This window comes from Macaca fascicularis, chromosome 14 (genome assembly GCF_037993035.2).
Source record: "Macaca fascicularis isolate 582-1 chromosome 14, T2T-MFA8v1.1".
Lineage (NCBI taxonomy): Eukaryota > Metazoa > Chordata > Mammalia > Primates > Cercopithecidae > Macaca > Macaca fascicularis.
Window position 1 is genome coordinate 14274031 of NC_088388.1, and position 17261 is coordinate 14291291.

General features: G+C 44.4%; 1 protein-coding gene across 43 annotated transcripts in view; it reads right to left on the reverse strand.

The window, feature by feature from the left end:
• Window positions 1-255: 255 nt before the first annotated feature.
• Window positions 256-17261, reverse strand: part of STX3 (syntaxin 3) — an 89427-nt gene continuing 72421 nt past the window's right edge. For 2 of the 43 annotated variants that reach the window (XM_045371908.3, XM_074013536.1), the window contains exons 4-11: window positions 17013-17087; window positions 15350-15417; window positions 13856-13964; window positions 12931-13004; window positions 12591-12725; window positions 10409-10519; window positions 2800-2882; window positions 929-2256 (exon numbers count right to left, since the gene is read on the reverse strand). In XM_045371908.3, the coding sequence (XP_045227843.2) occupies window positions 2805-2882; window positions 10409-10519; window positions 12591-12725; window positions 12931-13004; window positions 13856-13964; window positions 15350-15417; window positions 17013-17087 (650 nt within the window). In that variant the 3' untranslated portion in view covers window positions 929-2256; window positions 2800-2804. Of the gene's footprint in view, window positions 2257-2799; window positions 2883-3396; window positions 5327-7934; window positions 8823-9303; window positions 9372-9806; window positions 9825-10408; window positions 10750-11510; window positions 12726-12930; window positions 13005-13855; window positions 13965-15349; window positions 15418-17012; window positions 17088-17261 lie in introns of those variants that run through there. The other 41 variants (XR_012423190.1, XR_012423197.1, XM_065528146.1 and 38 more) reach the window with 27 other exon arrangements.

A 17261-nucleotide genomic window follows, 5' to 3' on the forward strand; every position in this document is an offset into this window, starting at 1 on the left:
ATTCTTAATCCCTTAAAAGATTAAGAAATAGGCCTGAATGACTGTGAAGAGTTCTTGGTTCTCCTGGGGTGTAAGATGAACATGAAGGCTGAAACAAATGTTTGCATTCCCCCCATTCCCCTATCTATGATGCAAGTCTCACTTAAATGTTTATACTGCCTTTTATATGTACACACTTCAGGAGCCAGTTTCTGTGATATTTTACTAGGTTTAAAACACATTTTTAGAGTAAGAAAAAAAACAACACTACGTAGATCAATTGATTCAACATTTATTGATGCCCAGTTACCCAGCTTCTCACAATCTTGGAAGGGGGATGTTGGACAATATGCAAGGAACATACCCTTTGCCTTTTAGCAAAAGGAACCAATAACAAAAGTTAGAACTGTGTGGCCTTTTCTAGGTCTGAAATTCTCCAAAGAGGGAGGGCGTTTGGCTCTATGTTTGTGCCCCTGCAGAATCTAGTACAGTGCTATGTGCCATGAAACACGTAAATTTTTACAGCTAGTGAATGAGGGCCCCCTGGGACTCAGATCCTCACAGCTCCAGCTCCCTGTTTGCCCAGATTAACGTTTTCCAGACCTAACCAGCTGCAGTGTTCTATCCCCTATTCAAATTAAAGGAAGCACAAATTAATAAGAAATATTAAACCATTAGCTTTTGAAGGTGGGTAGAAAATAGCACTGACCAAAATATTTTTAAATCCCACTTTCTTAAAAAATAAGGTATCAAACAAATAATTTACTTTCAAAAGTACAAACTTAGCAGTTGTGTGCTCCTCACCATTGTATACTGTGATTTTTTTAATGGATTTTTGTTACATAATCACTAAATAAGTTATCTGCACTAGAACTCATATTCACATAGCTGGTTTTAAAGCTGAACACAACTGAACCTTGAATGGAATTGGGGACAGTATTTAGAACAGTTTTTCTTTTTTTTTTTTTTTTTTTGAGACAGAATTTCGCTCTTGTTGCCCAGGCTGGAGTGCAGTGGCGCTCGGCTCAGTGCAACCTCCGCCTCCTGCATTCATGCAGTTCTCATGCCTCAGCCTCCCAAGTAGCTGGGATTACAGGTGCAAGCCACCATGCCTGGCTAATTTTGTATTTTTAGTAGGTATGTTGGTAAGGCTGGTCTAAGTGCTGGGATTACAGGCATGAGCCACCGTGCCCAGCCTATAACAGTTTCTTACACATAAATTACTGGCCAGCAGTTTCAGCTAGCAACACAAATCAGGTGAGAGGTGAAGTGAGTGAGAACCTCATTTCACCTTTCTCACCTGACACCTTTATCTGTTCTTTGTTATGGTTCACAAAGTGTTCTACTGATGTGTGAGTTCAGTCATACTATAAACGTGTTTCTTTTATTTTGTGGGCCTGTATTTCGTTACTGAACCACAGTCCTGGGGACAGCCATCTTCTCCACAGATTAAGAGGCTGTTGCTAGAACCCCACCACGACCACCCACAGAAAAAGCACTTTAAAGTTTATGTTGTGGTAATGGGGAGAAAGGTTAGTAGCATTTTTGCATAAGTCAATCAGCCTATTCCCAAGCGGCTTTGCACAGCCTCTGATAGTAACAAACTGTGTTCTCATTGGTACCTTAAAGAGTTTAGGAGTCAAACCCAAAGATTTGTTCCCGACTGAAATAAGAGCTTAATTATAAGTAATTAAGTCAGCAGATATTTGAGTACCTATAAGCAGCAGGCACTGTGCTAAAAAGTGGGAACACAGCAGTGAGCAAGATAGGCATGTGCTTATCCTTAAACTTCACTTTTAAGACTACTACTGGAGCCTGAAAGAGGAAACAGATGTAGAGTGGTCAAAGGTGAGACCTAGAGGAGCTTGAAGAACAGAAGTGCCCAGACTTGACCAATTCACAGCAGTTCAAGTAAGATCCTGTTGAGTCAGGTGTGCTACGATAGCTGCCCCTTCACAGCCATACTGCACGTGCAGGCTGTAAGTTTCACTTCCTAAAGAGGCACCCACTCCACTTTCTTCTCTACCCTGCAGTCCTCCTTTAAGCCATCTGCCTATTCAGCTATGTATCTGTACTCCCTGTCCCTGTCCTCCACCCAATTCTGTGTAAGTTTGTCCTTCTTTGCATAATTCTTAATAAGTAGTTGATTGGTGCCCTGTTTCATAAGAAGTTTCATAATGGAAAGAGGAGAAGCTGATGAGGAGTCTGCGTGGAGAAGTGATGGTACCACAGAAGTGGAAGGAGGATTAGAAACGCCAGTCGATCAATCTGTGAGGGCTGTGGGAGATAATAGAAAAATGGAGGAAAAAAAAATCATAGATTATATAGCATGGTGTTCGTGGCTGGGATCACCAAATCCCTCTTACCCGGGGTAAGGGACTATATACACAAGGCTGTGTTAACTTTCATTAACCTTGAAAGGGAAGAAATTTAATTTGAATTTACTGTGTGGCCGGCCCTCTTCCAAAAAGTTGAAGATGCACCTTATTAAGAACGAATTCTTGTTCCTTTTGTCACTTCCAGATACCAAGGCTCAAACTGTTTAGCAGGAATCAACATCCTTGACCTGTACAAAGCATTCTGCCACACCAGGTTATAGGACAGATTGCCACCTTCTGTCCCCCAATCTCCTCCCACAGACTACCTGCTAACAGCTCATTCTTCACTCACTTTTCTGTCTCTGAAACATCCCTTTCCTTAGTTTTCTCTAACCTTTATTAGCACTGAATCCCACCCAGATTAAGGCACCTAGAGTGCCCCCAAGACGCAAAGGTTTCAAGTAAGTGAAAGGCGGCCTGACCATCCCCACAGATGGCTCACCTTTTTCAGGCAAATATGCTCCCAATGGTGGAAGCTAAGATGATCGCAAGGATAATACAGCAGATCATGATCATGATCTTCTTCTGCTCATCCAGACAAGGAAAGAAAGAACACATGAGAAACATCACTGCAAAAACTATTCTGCAGGGAGACATGTGCACGTGGACATGGAAGAGGGTATGAAGGAAGAGAGCAACAGAAGGAAAAAGGAGATGGATCTGGCTTCTAGGACCCAGAATGCCAACAGAAATGTTATTTTTGGTGAGACATTCAAAAGTTAGATCAAAAGGATCCCAGAGGATGTTTGGTGTGGTCATTCCGCCTTCTAGATAACATCATGACAGATCTCCCCCATTTTCTCCTACAGCCAGACACTCCCAAGGACTGAACCAAATTCTTTTGGGCGGAACACCTCAAATCTGAAACACATAGTTACACTGCATTCTGTGAGAGTTAAACCTTATTCAAAAATTGCGCTTTTGAATCTGATCCAGCACATGGCTTAAAAAGATGTGAACTGCATTCTAAAACCTGAATAAAAATCACCACACGGTGGCACCTGATCAGTGTTTCTGCATGGAGACAGAGCCAGAACCGTTTCACAATCAATACAAAGTCATTTTTATTTTTAAATTAGCAATAAAATAATCAAGTTTACATTTTAAAAATACAAATAACAACAAAAACCTTCACATGTCATATTCCAAACTGTAAGCCCCAGGCCTCAATGTAAGAGGAGAGCAAAGGCCTTTAGTGATTTTGTCTCTTGTGGCTGGAGCCCATCCACTGTCTGACATCATAGCCATGGGCAAGAGGACCTCCCCTTGGCTCTGTCTGAGTGCTGGATTATGACCGGCAGTAAGTAGCCTTTGCAAAGGAAGCTAACGGACAGTGCCTGGATTAAGGGTGCTCACCCTATCCTAGAAAGCATTGAAGTCAAAGCTGAAAATATACATGGTACCCAAAATCAAGGAGACTGCCAGAGAACAGGAGGGGATCTAAGGGATTTACCATTGGGTTAGCACAGACACTACACTTGAAGATTTCCTGGCAGCGGCTGCTGCTGCTTCCATGATAAGAATTGAGTGAGACAAAGAACCTGCCAAACTCATTAACCCAGTAGCAGGAAGAGCTACTGTGTAGCCTGTGCTGTCCCCCAACTGACTCAGCCCTCCAGATGAGACATCCTGTAGGCCACATGAATATCAAATTACTGAGGGATGCTCTCAGGACAAGCCTAGCATAGGCAGCAGGCGGGGAAGGGTGTCAAAAAATTATACTTACTGTCTGCTAAGCAGAAGAACTTAATTGGGATCAATTTAGCTCACTCCAGAGTTCTCATTTTATTCTCCCAGTATTCATCCAGAAAACAAGTTTCTTGATGATATGGGAAGATCACATTTCCACAGGGATTCATTTGCAGGTAAGCAAATATCCTTTACCCAATTTTTATCCTGGCTCAAAGTTGGCTTTCTTTTTTTTTGAGGTCATAATAGCTTCCATTTTTATTTCCTACTTCCTGAGAGACACACACGTATGTGTACATACATCTCATACACAATTAGAATACATCTGGAACACATGAGTGAATACACCAGAGTCATGAAATATTTCCAGAGCTTAGGATTCTAGCACCTTGTCCCTTGCCCAATTTAAAATCCCTGATTATTTGTGGCCCCAAGGCAATAGTTTCACAAAGCATCGCTTTCTAACAATGAACAGCCGGTTTCTAAGACTCAGACATGGAAACATATTCCATATCCTCAGCCTTTTGCAAAGCGTAACTTCAGCTGACTGTATCATCCTGGTCCCTCCTTGAGTAAATACGAGAGACTACAACGCAGAGAAAAATCCAAGTTGCCCCCCAAGCTGAACAACTAAGAGCTTAATTTAAGGCTGAATTTCAAACAAGTCAGCTCTTCAGACTAAAAGGACATCTGCCAGTCCCTCATGTTTTCAGGACATAGGGACAACAAACAGGATTGGCATCCTGCCAGGTAGAAGACGCAGATCCAAGCCTTATTGTTGCCAAACTTAGAAGAATCCTTCTGCTTTGTTAAAGATACTCCCCTACAAAAAAACATTGCAGTTTCTGGGAGAATACTCCATGAGGTAGAAAAATACAGCACCTTGGGAGGGTCTCACAAGAGCTTTCCCAGGTGCAAGGCATAATCTGACACACCACAGGGAGGAAGGAAGCTGGGTAGTTCACACAGTCCAGGAGAAAAGGTACTTGAGAGCTGGTGGAGCAGGAGGAGGCTCTGAGGAGAACTCAGGGTCGCATCAGGTAGACCACATTCCCCCAGGGCTAGATTGTTAGCTGAGTCAGGTCCAAGGGTGGTCGCAAGGAAACAAAGGAACGGGTTGCACTCGCTCTCAGGAAGGCCATTCAGACTCCATTCTCATCTGAAGACAAGGGTGGCCACACCAGGCTGGAGTGAAATCAGTTTCTAGGAGGCAGGGAAAGGAGGAGCTGATCAATACACATGAAGGCGGCAAAGGGCAACAGAAGGAGTCAGCCACAAACCTAGAAGGTGGGGAGGAAAGACCAGCAATCACTATGAAATACACAAACCCAGGACAGAACCTGGAGTTAAATATCCTACTGTATAAAGGACAAAAGGCCCTACTATGAGAGGGAAAAAAAATAGAAAAGCCTCTAGGCCTTTTATAAGCCTTCTCACAGGCTGTCCACACCCATGAAGACGTGGTGGGAAGGGACAATCCCTAGTGAAAACACCTGCTCTGCAGGTCCCACAGCAGCACCACCCCAAAGACAGGCTGCAGGAGCTGCTGTCGGGTTCTCGATCTTCATGAACTCCCTGCTGCCTTTCTTTTAGAAAGCAGAAGGGCACAATGAAAAGCACATGGAAAAAGTTCAGGGGTCGTATTATGGTGGCTCCACCTTATGAGCTATGTAGCCCTGGGCAAGTTCCTTAACTTCATTGCTCTTTCCCCGTCTGTAAAATGAGGATACTATGAACTTAGAGCAAGCAGCTGGCGCATTACTAGGAAATATAAACATACCGTCTGCCCTCCTGTTCAGAGACCTCTCCCCCGTGGGTGACATGGAGGAAAAGGGGAGTCCAGACCTAGGCAACACATCAGCTTTGACTTTATTAGGGAACATGGAATAAACTACAAAAAAAAAGCAGCTTAACAACTGCTCAGCAATTTAGCAGGTTAAAGATACGTTAGTCAACCAAAAACAACGTATTAATTAGTCTGCTCCTCTTTGAGGAGTTACGTCCTGAAAAATAATTCATATACCTTCTGAAGTCCTGGAATTAGGAATAGAAAGGGGCACCACGAATTTGCATATCACCTTTCATCCAAGGATATGGAAAAATAACAACTATTCTATCATTTTAAAATTTCAACATCTATTTCAATCAGATTGTTCAGAGCCAAAACAAAATTTAAACTTCACCTGCAAAAAAGTCAAGGGCTAGACTCCAAGTGCCAGAAAAAAGAGGGGGGAAAAAAAATCAACAAACCACCTGTCTATGAGAGGTTGCTCATCTCACTGTTGCTTATCTTTCAAGATGAAGTTGAATGCTCAATGCTATAATAAGCTGACTTTTAGATCCTCTGGTCACATAGAAGGAAGGAGGAATAAGAAGAGACACACTGAAACAAATATAAAAAGAAGGCACAGCTCTGGGTATTGGCAGGGTATTATGTGCCAAGTCTTAAAAATGTTTATACCTCTTATCTCAGTAATCCAACTTATATGAGTTGATAATAAAGACAAAATTTAAATGAGAAAAATATTAAATAAGGTCACACTGTTAGCTATAGCAAAATAACATAAACCTCCAACATTGTGAAAATGTTAAATATTTGAGAGGATGACCACAATCTCATATTGGAAATTAGATTTACAAAGAGATTTTAATGCTGTGGAGTGATGCTTATAATTTTGTAACTGGGTAAAAAACTATGGATAATATAGTCTGAACTATGTAAAACTATGTCTGTGTGTGTGAACATGCCACAAGGTTATCAGCAAGAATATTAAAAGTTCATTAGTTTTAATTTTCTGTATTGTATAGATTTTTTTTTTTTTTTTTTACAATATATGCTATATTTTATTCAGAAAAATATTTTAAAAGTCACTGGCTGGGCGCAGTGGCTTATGCCTGTAATCCCAGCACTTTGGGAGGCCAAGGCAGGTGGATCACTTGAGTCCAGGAGTTCAAGACCAGCCTGGGTGACATGACAAAACCCCGTCTCCACAAAAAATATAAAAGTTATCCTGGCGTGTTGGTGTACACCTATAGTCCCAGCTACACAGAAGGCTGAGGCGGAAGGACGCTTGAGCCTGGGAGGCAGAGGATGCGGTGAGCTGAGACCACACCACTGTGCTCCAGCCTGGGCAACAGAGCAAGACACCATCTCAAAAAAAAAAAAATTTTTTTGTTTTAAAGTCACTAAAGTCTTAACAGTCCCAATAACCAGATTGATATGCTCACTACTATTAAACGTGATTCAGGCCAGGCGTGGTGGCTCACGCCTATAATCCCAGCACTTTGGGAGGCTGAGGCAGGTGAATCACCTGGAGTCAGGGGTTTGAGACCAGCATGGCCAACATGGTGAAACCTCGTCTCTACTAAAACTACAAAAATTAGCCAGGCATGGTGGCAGGTGCCTGTAATCCCAGCTACTTGGGAGGCTGAGGCAGGAGAATTGCTTGAACCCAGGAGGCAGAGTTTGCAGAGCTGAGATCACGCCATTGCACTCCAGCCTGGGGCAAAAGAACGAGACTTCGTCTCAAAGAACAAACAAACAAAAAACAACAACAACCAAAAAAAGGTGATTCAGGCTGGACGCAGTGGCTCACGCCTGTAGTCCCAGCACTTCCCAAGGCTGAGGCGGGTGAATCACCTGAGGTCAGGAGTTTGAGGCCATTCTGGCCAACATGGCAAAACCCCACCTCTACTAATAATACAAAAATTAGCCGGGCACAGTGGCATGTGCCTGTAGTCCCAGCTACTCAGGAGGCTGAGGCAGAAGAATCGCTTGAATCCAGGAGGCGGAGGCTGCAGTGAGCCAGGATCATGCCACTGCACTCCAGCCTGAGACAGAAGGAGACTCTGTCTCAAAAAAACAGTGATTGAGTGAAAAGTCTATCATTTTTAACAAATTTTCAAGAAAATTAACAGTCTAAATTTTAACATCACTATCCTCTAAGGTTCTCTAGGCTTTACAGATAAGTGGCTACCTTCTTTTACAAAGAGAAGCTAGGTCCACTATTAGCTGTGTGAACTTGGCCCTATTATTCAACATTCTCTTTGACTGAGTTTCTTTGTCTGTAAAATGTGCATAATACTGTATCTGTCTCCAAAGACGTTGTAAGGATTCAATGATATATGTATAAGGTGTTTAGTACATTGTCTGGGACAATGCAACACTCAAAAGTGTGTTAACTGTCATCATTTAAGACCCAGTCAGCTACAGAGAAAACTCTGCAGATCCAAATCCCAATTCAGAGCTTCCTTTACATTGAAAAGGATACAGAAAGTAAAGCCCAACAACCATGAAAATCAGTAAGAATTCAGAAGACAAGACTCCAGATCCAAGACAGAGATGTACCCAACTTAGAAGCATGCTTCCTGAGTAAGGGGAGTCACATGGGGTGCTCAGGTATGCTAGGAGAAGTGGTGAGAAATATGACAAGACAGAGATTGGGGACAGAATCTACAGGATAAGAACAGAGACCTCACCCATGTACTGCAGCCAGAAACCAACAGAACTGTAAGGAGATAAAGAATCCACAGGCTACTGAAAGTTGTAGAAAGCTCAGTGTCCAAGGACAATCACAGGGAAAGAAGAGGAATTTGAAATTCCAAGCTAATTTCCTCTTGAGCAGCCAAATCCAGAGTCCCCAAGAACCATTCGTTTACTTACATTTCAGTGCAGCAGCCTCTTAGGCCACTCTTACCTCAGCCAAGGGAAAGTCCAATAATCAATGCTACAATGCCCAGCAACACAACTACTAGCACAATGATAATTATCAATTTCTGGAGAGAGGAATAAGACAAAAACAAATCATTACTACAAACAACCAAAAAAATAACTACTCATCCAAAACCCAACCCCTGTCACCTCTATATAGAAAATATCTTACCAATCTGAATAAGAGGCCTATGTCTCTACATACAGACATCCTTCTAGGATACTTTATTTATTTTTAAGACAGAGTTTTTCTCTATCACTCAGGCTACAGTGCAGGGGCATGATCATGGCTCACCACAGCCTCGACCTCCTGGGCTCGAGTGATCCTCCTGCCTCAGCCTCCTGAGTACCTGGGACTATAGGCATGCACCACCATGTTCAGCTCATTTTTTTTATTTTTGTAGAGACAGGGTCTTCTCATGTTCCCCAGTCTGGTCTCAAATTCCTGGGCTCAAGCAATCCTCTCACCTCGGCCTCCCAAAGTTCTGGAATTATAGGCAGGAATTGCCACACCCAGCCTAGGACACTGTAAATTTCTTAAAGTACCTCTAGGCTAGGAATGCCAGCAGAGGGAAATACAGGGCCTCTCTCAGCTCTCAGCTCACACCGCAGTTCTGTGTATGTGGAGAGAGAGAATCAGAGCCACTATCATGGGGTCTCTAAGGAGCAGTTGGCCAAGATAAAAAGTGACTGACTGATTTTTTTCGTTTTAAGAGGGAATGTAAAGGCATTTTTGATAGAGTTCTAATCTCCTACTTTTGTCCATTTGTCCCCTAAAGTACACTCCTACCTGTCAGGCCCAGTACACTGCCTGGATATCAGAAAATACCACCCAGCCTAGATTCACCATGTAAAATAACTATCCAGTCCCCTAAATCCCTGCATAAGCAATAGGTAAAGTTGGAAGAAAAACAAAGAACTAAAGAACAACAATATCAGAGCCCAAGAGAACCCGTCAAAGGAGAAAAGTCTAAAAAGCAGAAGCCACCAGAGCTGAATACCCACAGTCGTGAGCACAGAAGCCGAGAAGTCCTTAAGCAGCAGGGGCACCAGAGGGTGGGCAATTACTGTGGGGTGGAAGAAAGAGAATGATTGGGATCTGAACTTGAATCCCAGTGCCTCTACTTACTAGGTGGCCTGAAGCCAGTTACTGAGTCGCTGACCCTCAACTGTCTCATTTATAAAGTAGAAATAACAGGTGCTCCATCAGATATGAGATAATATATACATAGCAGTTAGCATGTGCTAGGTACAAGGTAGAGAAAAAGAGAAGGGAGGTGGAGCTTGGGCGCCTGGAGTGGAAGACAATGAAGAGAAAGTTTCTGAACAGAGGAGTCAAGTGTAACATCTGAAAGGCTCATGAGCTAAGTCCAGGAGAAGATTAGCAGCAACACCTGGGCCGTGCATCCATCCTACAGAACTGCCTTTCAAGTGTGGGTTCTTGGGGAGATAGCTTGTGAGCCAGATCCATGCAAGGCACACCTGGGAAGGAAGGGCAAGCAGCCGGTCTCTAGGAAAGGCTGAGGGAGGGGTTGATGAGGCCACGACAGGGAGGGAGGCGTGGGCTTAAGGACACAGGTGGCCGTGGCCAGGGAGAGGAGATGCTAGTAAGACAGCTGAGACTAAGGACAGCTGAGACGAAGGTGCTCACCCTCCGGGCTTCACTCTGATACTTGACAGCCTTTTTGGTATCTGCCACGGCCCGCTCCACGAAGCCCACTGACTGGTCCATGTTGTTCTCGATACGGTCAATCATGGATCCCTTTCCCCAGATGCAAGAGGTGGTGGCAGCAGAAACAGAGACAGGGAGAGGGAAGAGAAAGAGCGAGACACAGCAAACAAAATGGACTCTCTTCTCTGAAGGCCACAGGAGAGTCTCACCTTCCGGGCCTGACTCTGGTATTTCACAGCTTTTTTCGTTTCATCTCGTGCCTTCTCCACGTGGTCCACTGTGTGCATGACATTCAACTCTATGTTATCTAACATCTCACCCTGCAAAGAACAGACTCTGGTCACACCCAGCAAACGTCTCAGGTCAGTCCTAGCCAATGTGGGGAAGGGATTCTCTTTCTTATAATCTTCGGTGGCAAGAAGAGCATCCAGAAACCTTGATGCATGGCCTTCCACAGGACACCCATTCACAGTCCTTGGTGGTGGGGTGGCGGTCACTTGGTCAAGAAGCATTCACTGAATTTTACTACTTCTCTGTGACCAGCACTCCACCGGGCATCTAGAACATACTGTCTAGATGCCTGGTAACTACCTATAAATATACTCTGAGGTATCCCCAGACAACCTTTGTTTTTTTTTTTTTTTACACTTAAGCACATGGAGAGGAACCGAAATAAGGATAACTCATTGTTCTTAGGACATCACTAGGATGCTGGCCTCTTCCTGGTCATTCAGACCTGAATCAACATCATTCAGCCTGAATTGAGTACATTCACTAACTGCGGAAGAGTGCCTGGCACACAGTAGGTGCTCAATAACTATCTGGGGTGGGGAACATTTGCTTTCTCTAAGTTATTTCCAGGCCCTTTAACTGACAGACATTAGATTTACCCAAGCTATTTGGTTATATCTTCCCTTCCAGACAGTGGTCTCTTGATAAGCTTCCCAACCATTTCCTAGCAATCACTTCCTGATAGCGAAGTTTGATCATTCCAATTAATCTTAGTCATCTTAGGAATTCTCAACTACCCAACCCAACTCTATCACTTTATGGCAGTCTGTAAACAGAACAAGGCACTTACCACCATTTGAATCTCAAGCCAGTTCCTCGGCAAGGCAGTATGGGGGAAAAGAAGAGGTGGAATGGAGGGACTTGAGAAATGGTCTCAGAGGCCAGCCGGGAATAGGGGGAAAGCACCCAGGCCCTCAGCAGGAAACCAATGTCAAAAACTAGTCAAGCCGTGCTCGGGCTTCAACTAGGTTTTGCAGTCTGCCTACTACGGAAGCAATTTTCTCTCCTATCCAGGTGTCAGAGCAGCACAGCACCATGACCCTCTGGCACACTTAACTGTCCCATAAGAACTAGGAACCATCTGACTATGTGAAACTCGCACCCTATGCAGTCAATCCAGAATTCTATCCCGAGCAAGCGTGCCTGGGACAAAGTGAGCTGTCAAACTAAGCACCAAAAGTGTTTCGAGTCTTCTTGTCAATGCTATTTTACTACTCCTTCATTCATGTTGTTGTCTGCTTTGTGCCTTAGCAAAAGGTGCCAAAAAATAAAAACAGGAAAAAAAAAAAAAGGAAAAAAAAATAAAAATTTCTGTGAAACCTAAGTTTTCCCTGTGAACTAGAGAAAAGATCACATTTTCAATGTCATCAGTGAACTAGTCCATATCAGGAGGCTGTTTTAAAACATCACCATTAGGAGCCCCCATTTCTGATTTTTAAAAAAGAAGAGAAAGAAAAAAAAGACAAATCCTGGAAGGTCAGGCTGCAGTGAGCTGTGATCACGCCACTGCACTCCAGCTTGTGCAACAGAGCAATACCCCATCTTAAAAAAAAAAAAAAAAAAAAAAAATCAAAACTCTGGGGGAACTAGGTTAAGTGACAGAACACAAAACCCTGTATCAACTAGCAACGACTGCAAGGCCAAGGGGATGGGCAAGAACGACAAGGCTAAGATCACCCAAAGTGTCAACATTCAATTTGAATGCACACTTTCCCATGGGATTCTGTTTCTCCTTTATGCAAATTCCCAATGATTCTCCCACCCTACCTCACTGGCTTCCAGTGTTCCCTTCCTCCCTGTTCTCAGGCAAAAGGGAAAAGCCTGAGTTTTCCTCTCCCCGCTCCCCACGCTGGGACTCAGTGCCACTTACCTGATTCTCCACCAGCATGGCAATGTCCATAAACATGTCATGAAGCTCCTTGATGCTGCTCTCCAGCCTCACAATGTCCTTGTGCCGTCCCTCAATCTCACTGAGGGCTTGCCTGGAAATCTGTGAGTCAATGATCTATAACAGGCCACACACAGACAGACTGTCAGCTACCCCTGCGAGAAAGCCTGCCACAGCCCTCACGCACACTCCTGGGGAGCTCCTTGCCTCCCTGAACTCCCTGCACCTGTGGCTCCCCCTCCACCTGCTGGACTGCATGAGCTCCACAGTGGCCTCCCTGCTCACGAGAGGGATGTGCTATCCAAGCACACAGGGCACTCACCCCAGAAGTGAAGATGGCCGGGTTGCCGCTCTCCAACATCTCCTCCAGCTCCTCATCTGTTGTCTTTTTGCCAGCTTTGTAACAAAAGAAGTAGAGCGTCAAATATAAGATCATAGTGAAACACCATTTGATAAGGTCCCTGAAAATCAGGAACGTGACTTCCCTATAAAGACCATGGCCTTTACAGCACTCCCCCAATTGCCTCCTGACTCATCTTATTTCTCCCCTAACCCGAGACATCCTTAACATTATCAGCAGTTACCTTCCTAAAGCACATATCTCATTACAGTGCTTCCCAGCTCAGAACATTTCCTTGCACCATTCACTACACTATGGCGTTCAAGACCCTCATAACATGCTAGTTCATGGGCAAGCCCTCCCTCAATCCATCCTAACCTTACGCTACTCCAGACACACCCTTTTTCCAGACCCTGGACAACCTGCCACTGCTAAACACACTTGCTCTTTCTTGATTACGTTCATACCATTCCTCTCACCCAAGGCACCTTCCACTCCACAGGGCCCTGCCTTCCACATTACTAAATTTCCTAAACGGTATGGCTTTATTTATTTCTCTAATCCTCCCAGCAACTTACACCACACTTTTTATTGCATAAATGTGCTTTGCTGTCAAACAGACAGCAAAATGATACAATGAGTCCACAGGAGAGCAACTGTTTGGCAAGCATTTCCCCTCTATATAGGAGACAATGCTGGACCGCATACAATAAAATTACTTGGGCCTGATAAAGTGTCACCTTTCAGCCTCCAGCACGGCATTCAGGATGTGCCAGTGCTGTAGCAGCTGCCCTAGACTCAGGCACAAAATGTGCTTGCTGCTTGCTCTACCAGGACCTCGAAACTTGGGATGGACAACCAGGTGGCAGGAAGGGTGGAAGGCACACGCCAAACCTCAAGTACATACTAATTTCGAGCTGCCGCTGGATTCGCCCTTTGCTTCGTTCTCGAAAGTCCACCTGAGCTTCATTGTATTTGGTCATCACCTCCACAAACTTCCGAGAAAGGACAGAGTGCTGTGGGACGATGTAAAATGCAGTCAGCCCCCAGTGGTTCCGTAACTGTTCTAGAACCCCTCCCCACCCCCACACAGCCATCTACAGTAGCACTGGACTTGGAAGTTTACTGAAACTGGTTTACTGCTGACCTCACGTGGTAACTGTAAGGCCAGAGGTCATGTCTAAATCTCTGAGCCCTACATCCACATGGACTAGTAGCATTTTTCTGGCACAACACCTGGCCTGCATTCTAAAACTGTCAGATTCCCTTCCCACATGTCATACTTACCCCTTGAGTTCTTACCCTAAACTCATCTCCCCAACTTTTCTTGCTTATAAGTAGATGCATTATCTCAACAGCCCTGGATGCCTAAGTTAAATCTTCCTAATAATTTTTATTCCTTGCTCACCTCTCAGCATCAAGCCCTACTTACTGGTTTCTCCTTTGGAAAATCGCCAATATGTATACTTTTTCCAAACCCGCTACCACCATGCAAATTTAGACCAAAACCCTTGCAAAAACCTAACTAGGGTCCCTAACTAGGGACCTTCCGGTCTCCAGCTTCTTTCCCACTTGTAAACAGCTTTCAAATGGCTACCATAATAATCCTCCTAATACATTGCTGCCTGAAGTTACAACATCAGATCCAAATTCCCTAGAATGGTCCTCAAAGACCTCTAGAATGTGATACTACGTTATTATGTGTCCGCTATCCCACAGCAAACTTTTTTCTCCAGAAAGCCTATTGTCTTCACGTCTGCCCCTTACGTCTACCCCTTACCACTACCAACCACTGCTGCCAACGCACACACACGTGCACGCCCCACTCCTGCCCCTGTGCCTCTCAGAGAGGGAAAACTGCTTCTTGAGCCTGTTCATGTTGGCACTCCGGCCCAGCTGGCTACCCCCAATTCTTCCTGAGATCTTTTGATGCTGACAGCACCATGTATGTGTCTTCTTATCCCGTCCTCTTGCGGGGTCTTAGGTAATAGCTTTCCATGCCACTTCAATGGCATGCCAGTTCTTTAAGGACAAGGATCATATCTTTGATGACCCCTAAAGTGCCTGGCTCCAAACTGGACAACCAATGACTAACAATTGTTTAGAAGACATTAATTTCCTCTCCTGCAAAACAAGGAGGCGCACTAAATCCTAAGCTGTGCTCTAGGAAGCCTGAAGAAGCTCTTCAGGGGCCTCCTTAGAGAAGCAGAGTACAAGACAGGGGCCAAAAGGGCTGGACTCTGGCCCTGACCCCTATATCTACCTGGAGAGTTCTCCTTTATCAGCTCTTCAAATTGAGTTTCAGATAAGGATTGTATTAAAAAAAAAAAAATCCCTCCACAGCTAAGGAAAAATATTAAGAAATTGGACTAGATAACCGTGAGACCAGGAAAAGTCTTACCTGGGATTTCCGAATCCGAAGGTCTGCCGATGACCTGACCTCATCTTCTTCAATATGCTTCTCCATGCCTAAAGAGAAGAGGAAGGTTATACTTGCAACCTATCTCCTCCTCCAAGAAACATGCTGTTCAGTGAAACTTCCTCACTCATTCCCACACACCCAGCCCATGGAGATGTAACAACAGGTAGGTGGCACCTCAAAAGGTCAGCTCCCAGGTGAGCCACAGGACATGCATTCCACAGCCTTTACAATGACCAGGTTTTGGCATAACAGTTAACAGCTTGGGTTTTGGTCACCATGAGACTTAGGCTTGAATCCTTGCCCTGGCACTTACTGGGTGTGACTTTGAAAAAGCCACTTAACCTCTCTTAAATGTACCTGTTCTCTCATCTGTAAAACAGAGTAACTAACAGTCCCTCCCTCACAATACTAATATGAAGATTAAATGAGAAGACACATAAAGTACCCATCACAATGGCAGGTGCACTATCACTGTTATTACTGGAATCTGCTACTAATGACCCCTCCAGTTAACATAGTTATTGCAATATACTTGGGGGGAAGAAATGGCAAATTGGGCTGAGCAATAATGTTTTCTCTTCTGATCAATAGCATGCATGCACCAAATACACTGGGCAAGAATGCAGGCTCTAGCAACAGAACTAAGTAAACCTTCTAGACTCTGGAAGAATTGAATCTATGACAGTAGCTTCAATGAACTATACTCTCTCCCAAATGGGGGGAGTGGGGGTATAGGAAGGTGGTATGCCTAGCCCACCAAGAAATATCTGTAGACAGAACGGTATCTCTTGCATCTATATGTCTCTAAAATGACTATTCAAATGTATGTAGGTGGCTGGGCATTGTGGCCCACACTTGGAATCCCAGCAATTTGGGAGGCCGAGGCAGGTGGATCACTTGAGGCCAGAAGTCCGAGACCAACCTGGGCAACATGGTGAAATGCTGTCTCTACTAAAACTATAAAAATTAGCTGGGTGAGGTGGTGCATGCCTGTAATCCCAGCCACTTGGGAGGCTGACGGATGAAAATCACTTGAACCCAATAGGCAGAGATTGCAGTGAGCCGAAACTGAGCCACTGCCTTCTGGCCTGGGCAACAGAGGAAGACTCTGTCTTAAAAAAAAAAAAAAAAAAAAGCATGTAGTTGCCAGGGAAATAAGACTAATAAGAGAAAAGTTGATGGGCCAGGTGCGTCCCAGTTACTCAGGAGGCTGAGGCAGGAGAATCACTTGAACCCAGGAGGTGGAGGTTGCAATGAGCCAAGATAGTGCCACTGCACTCCAGCCTGGGCAACAGAGTGAGACTCCATCTCAAAAAAAAAAAAAAAAAAAAAAAAAGAGAGAAAAGTTGAAAGACCAAGTTAAAGGACCAAGTCACACAACTACTCAGCAGCTGAAAGCACATTTTAATTCTCATCTCCTAGCTTGCATTCTGGACTCTTTCCAGTATTGTCAGGATTTAAGAAAAGGTAAATTTCTGGGGCTACAATGGATCATTGCAGGGACAGAGCCTGAACCACAAACAAAGATGGACCAAGTGGTGTCAGTTCCACCAAGAAGAGTTTCAGTTCGGAAAGCTGGACCCTAGGGGAGCTGAGATAGATGGTGGTGGGGACTGGCTTGTTTCCTTCGTTCCCTTCTTACTCTTCAGTTTGTTCCGGACGTTGTTGGCCCTTTTCTTAATCTCAGTCGTGAGCTGCTCTAGGTCATCCTTGGTTTCTGGGTAAACAAATGCAGGCAGAATCCGTTAGAAAGGAGAGGACTGATTCCTTTGTGAGCTACAGCAATCATCATCAGAGCAGGGTGGCTTTCTCAGGCATCCACTGCCCAGAATGGTATTTATCCCAGCGCACTCCCCAGAATCTATCATTAGAATCACAGAGTGCTTATTTT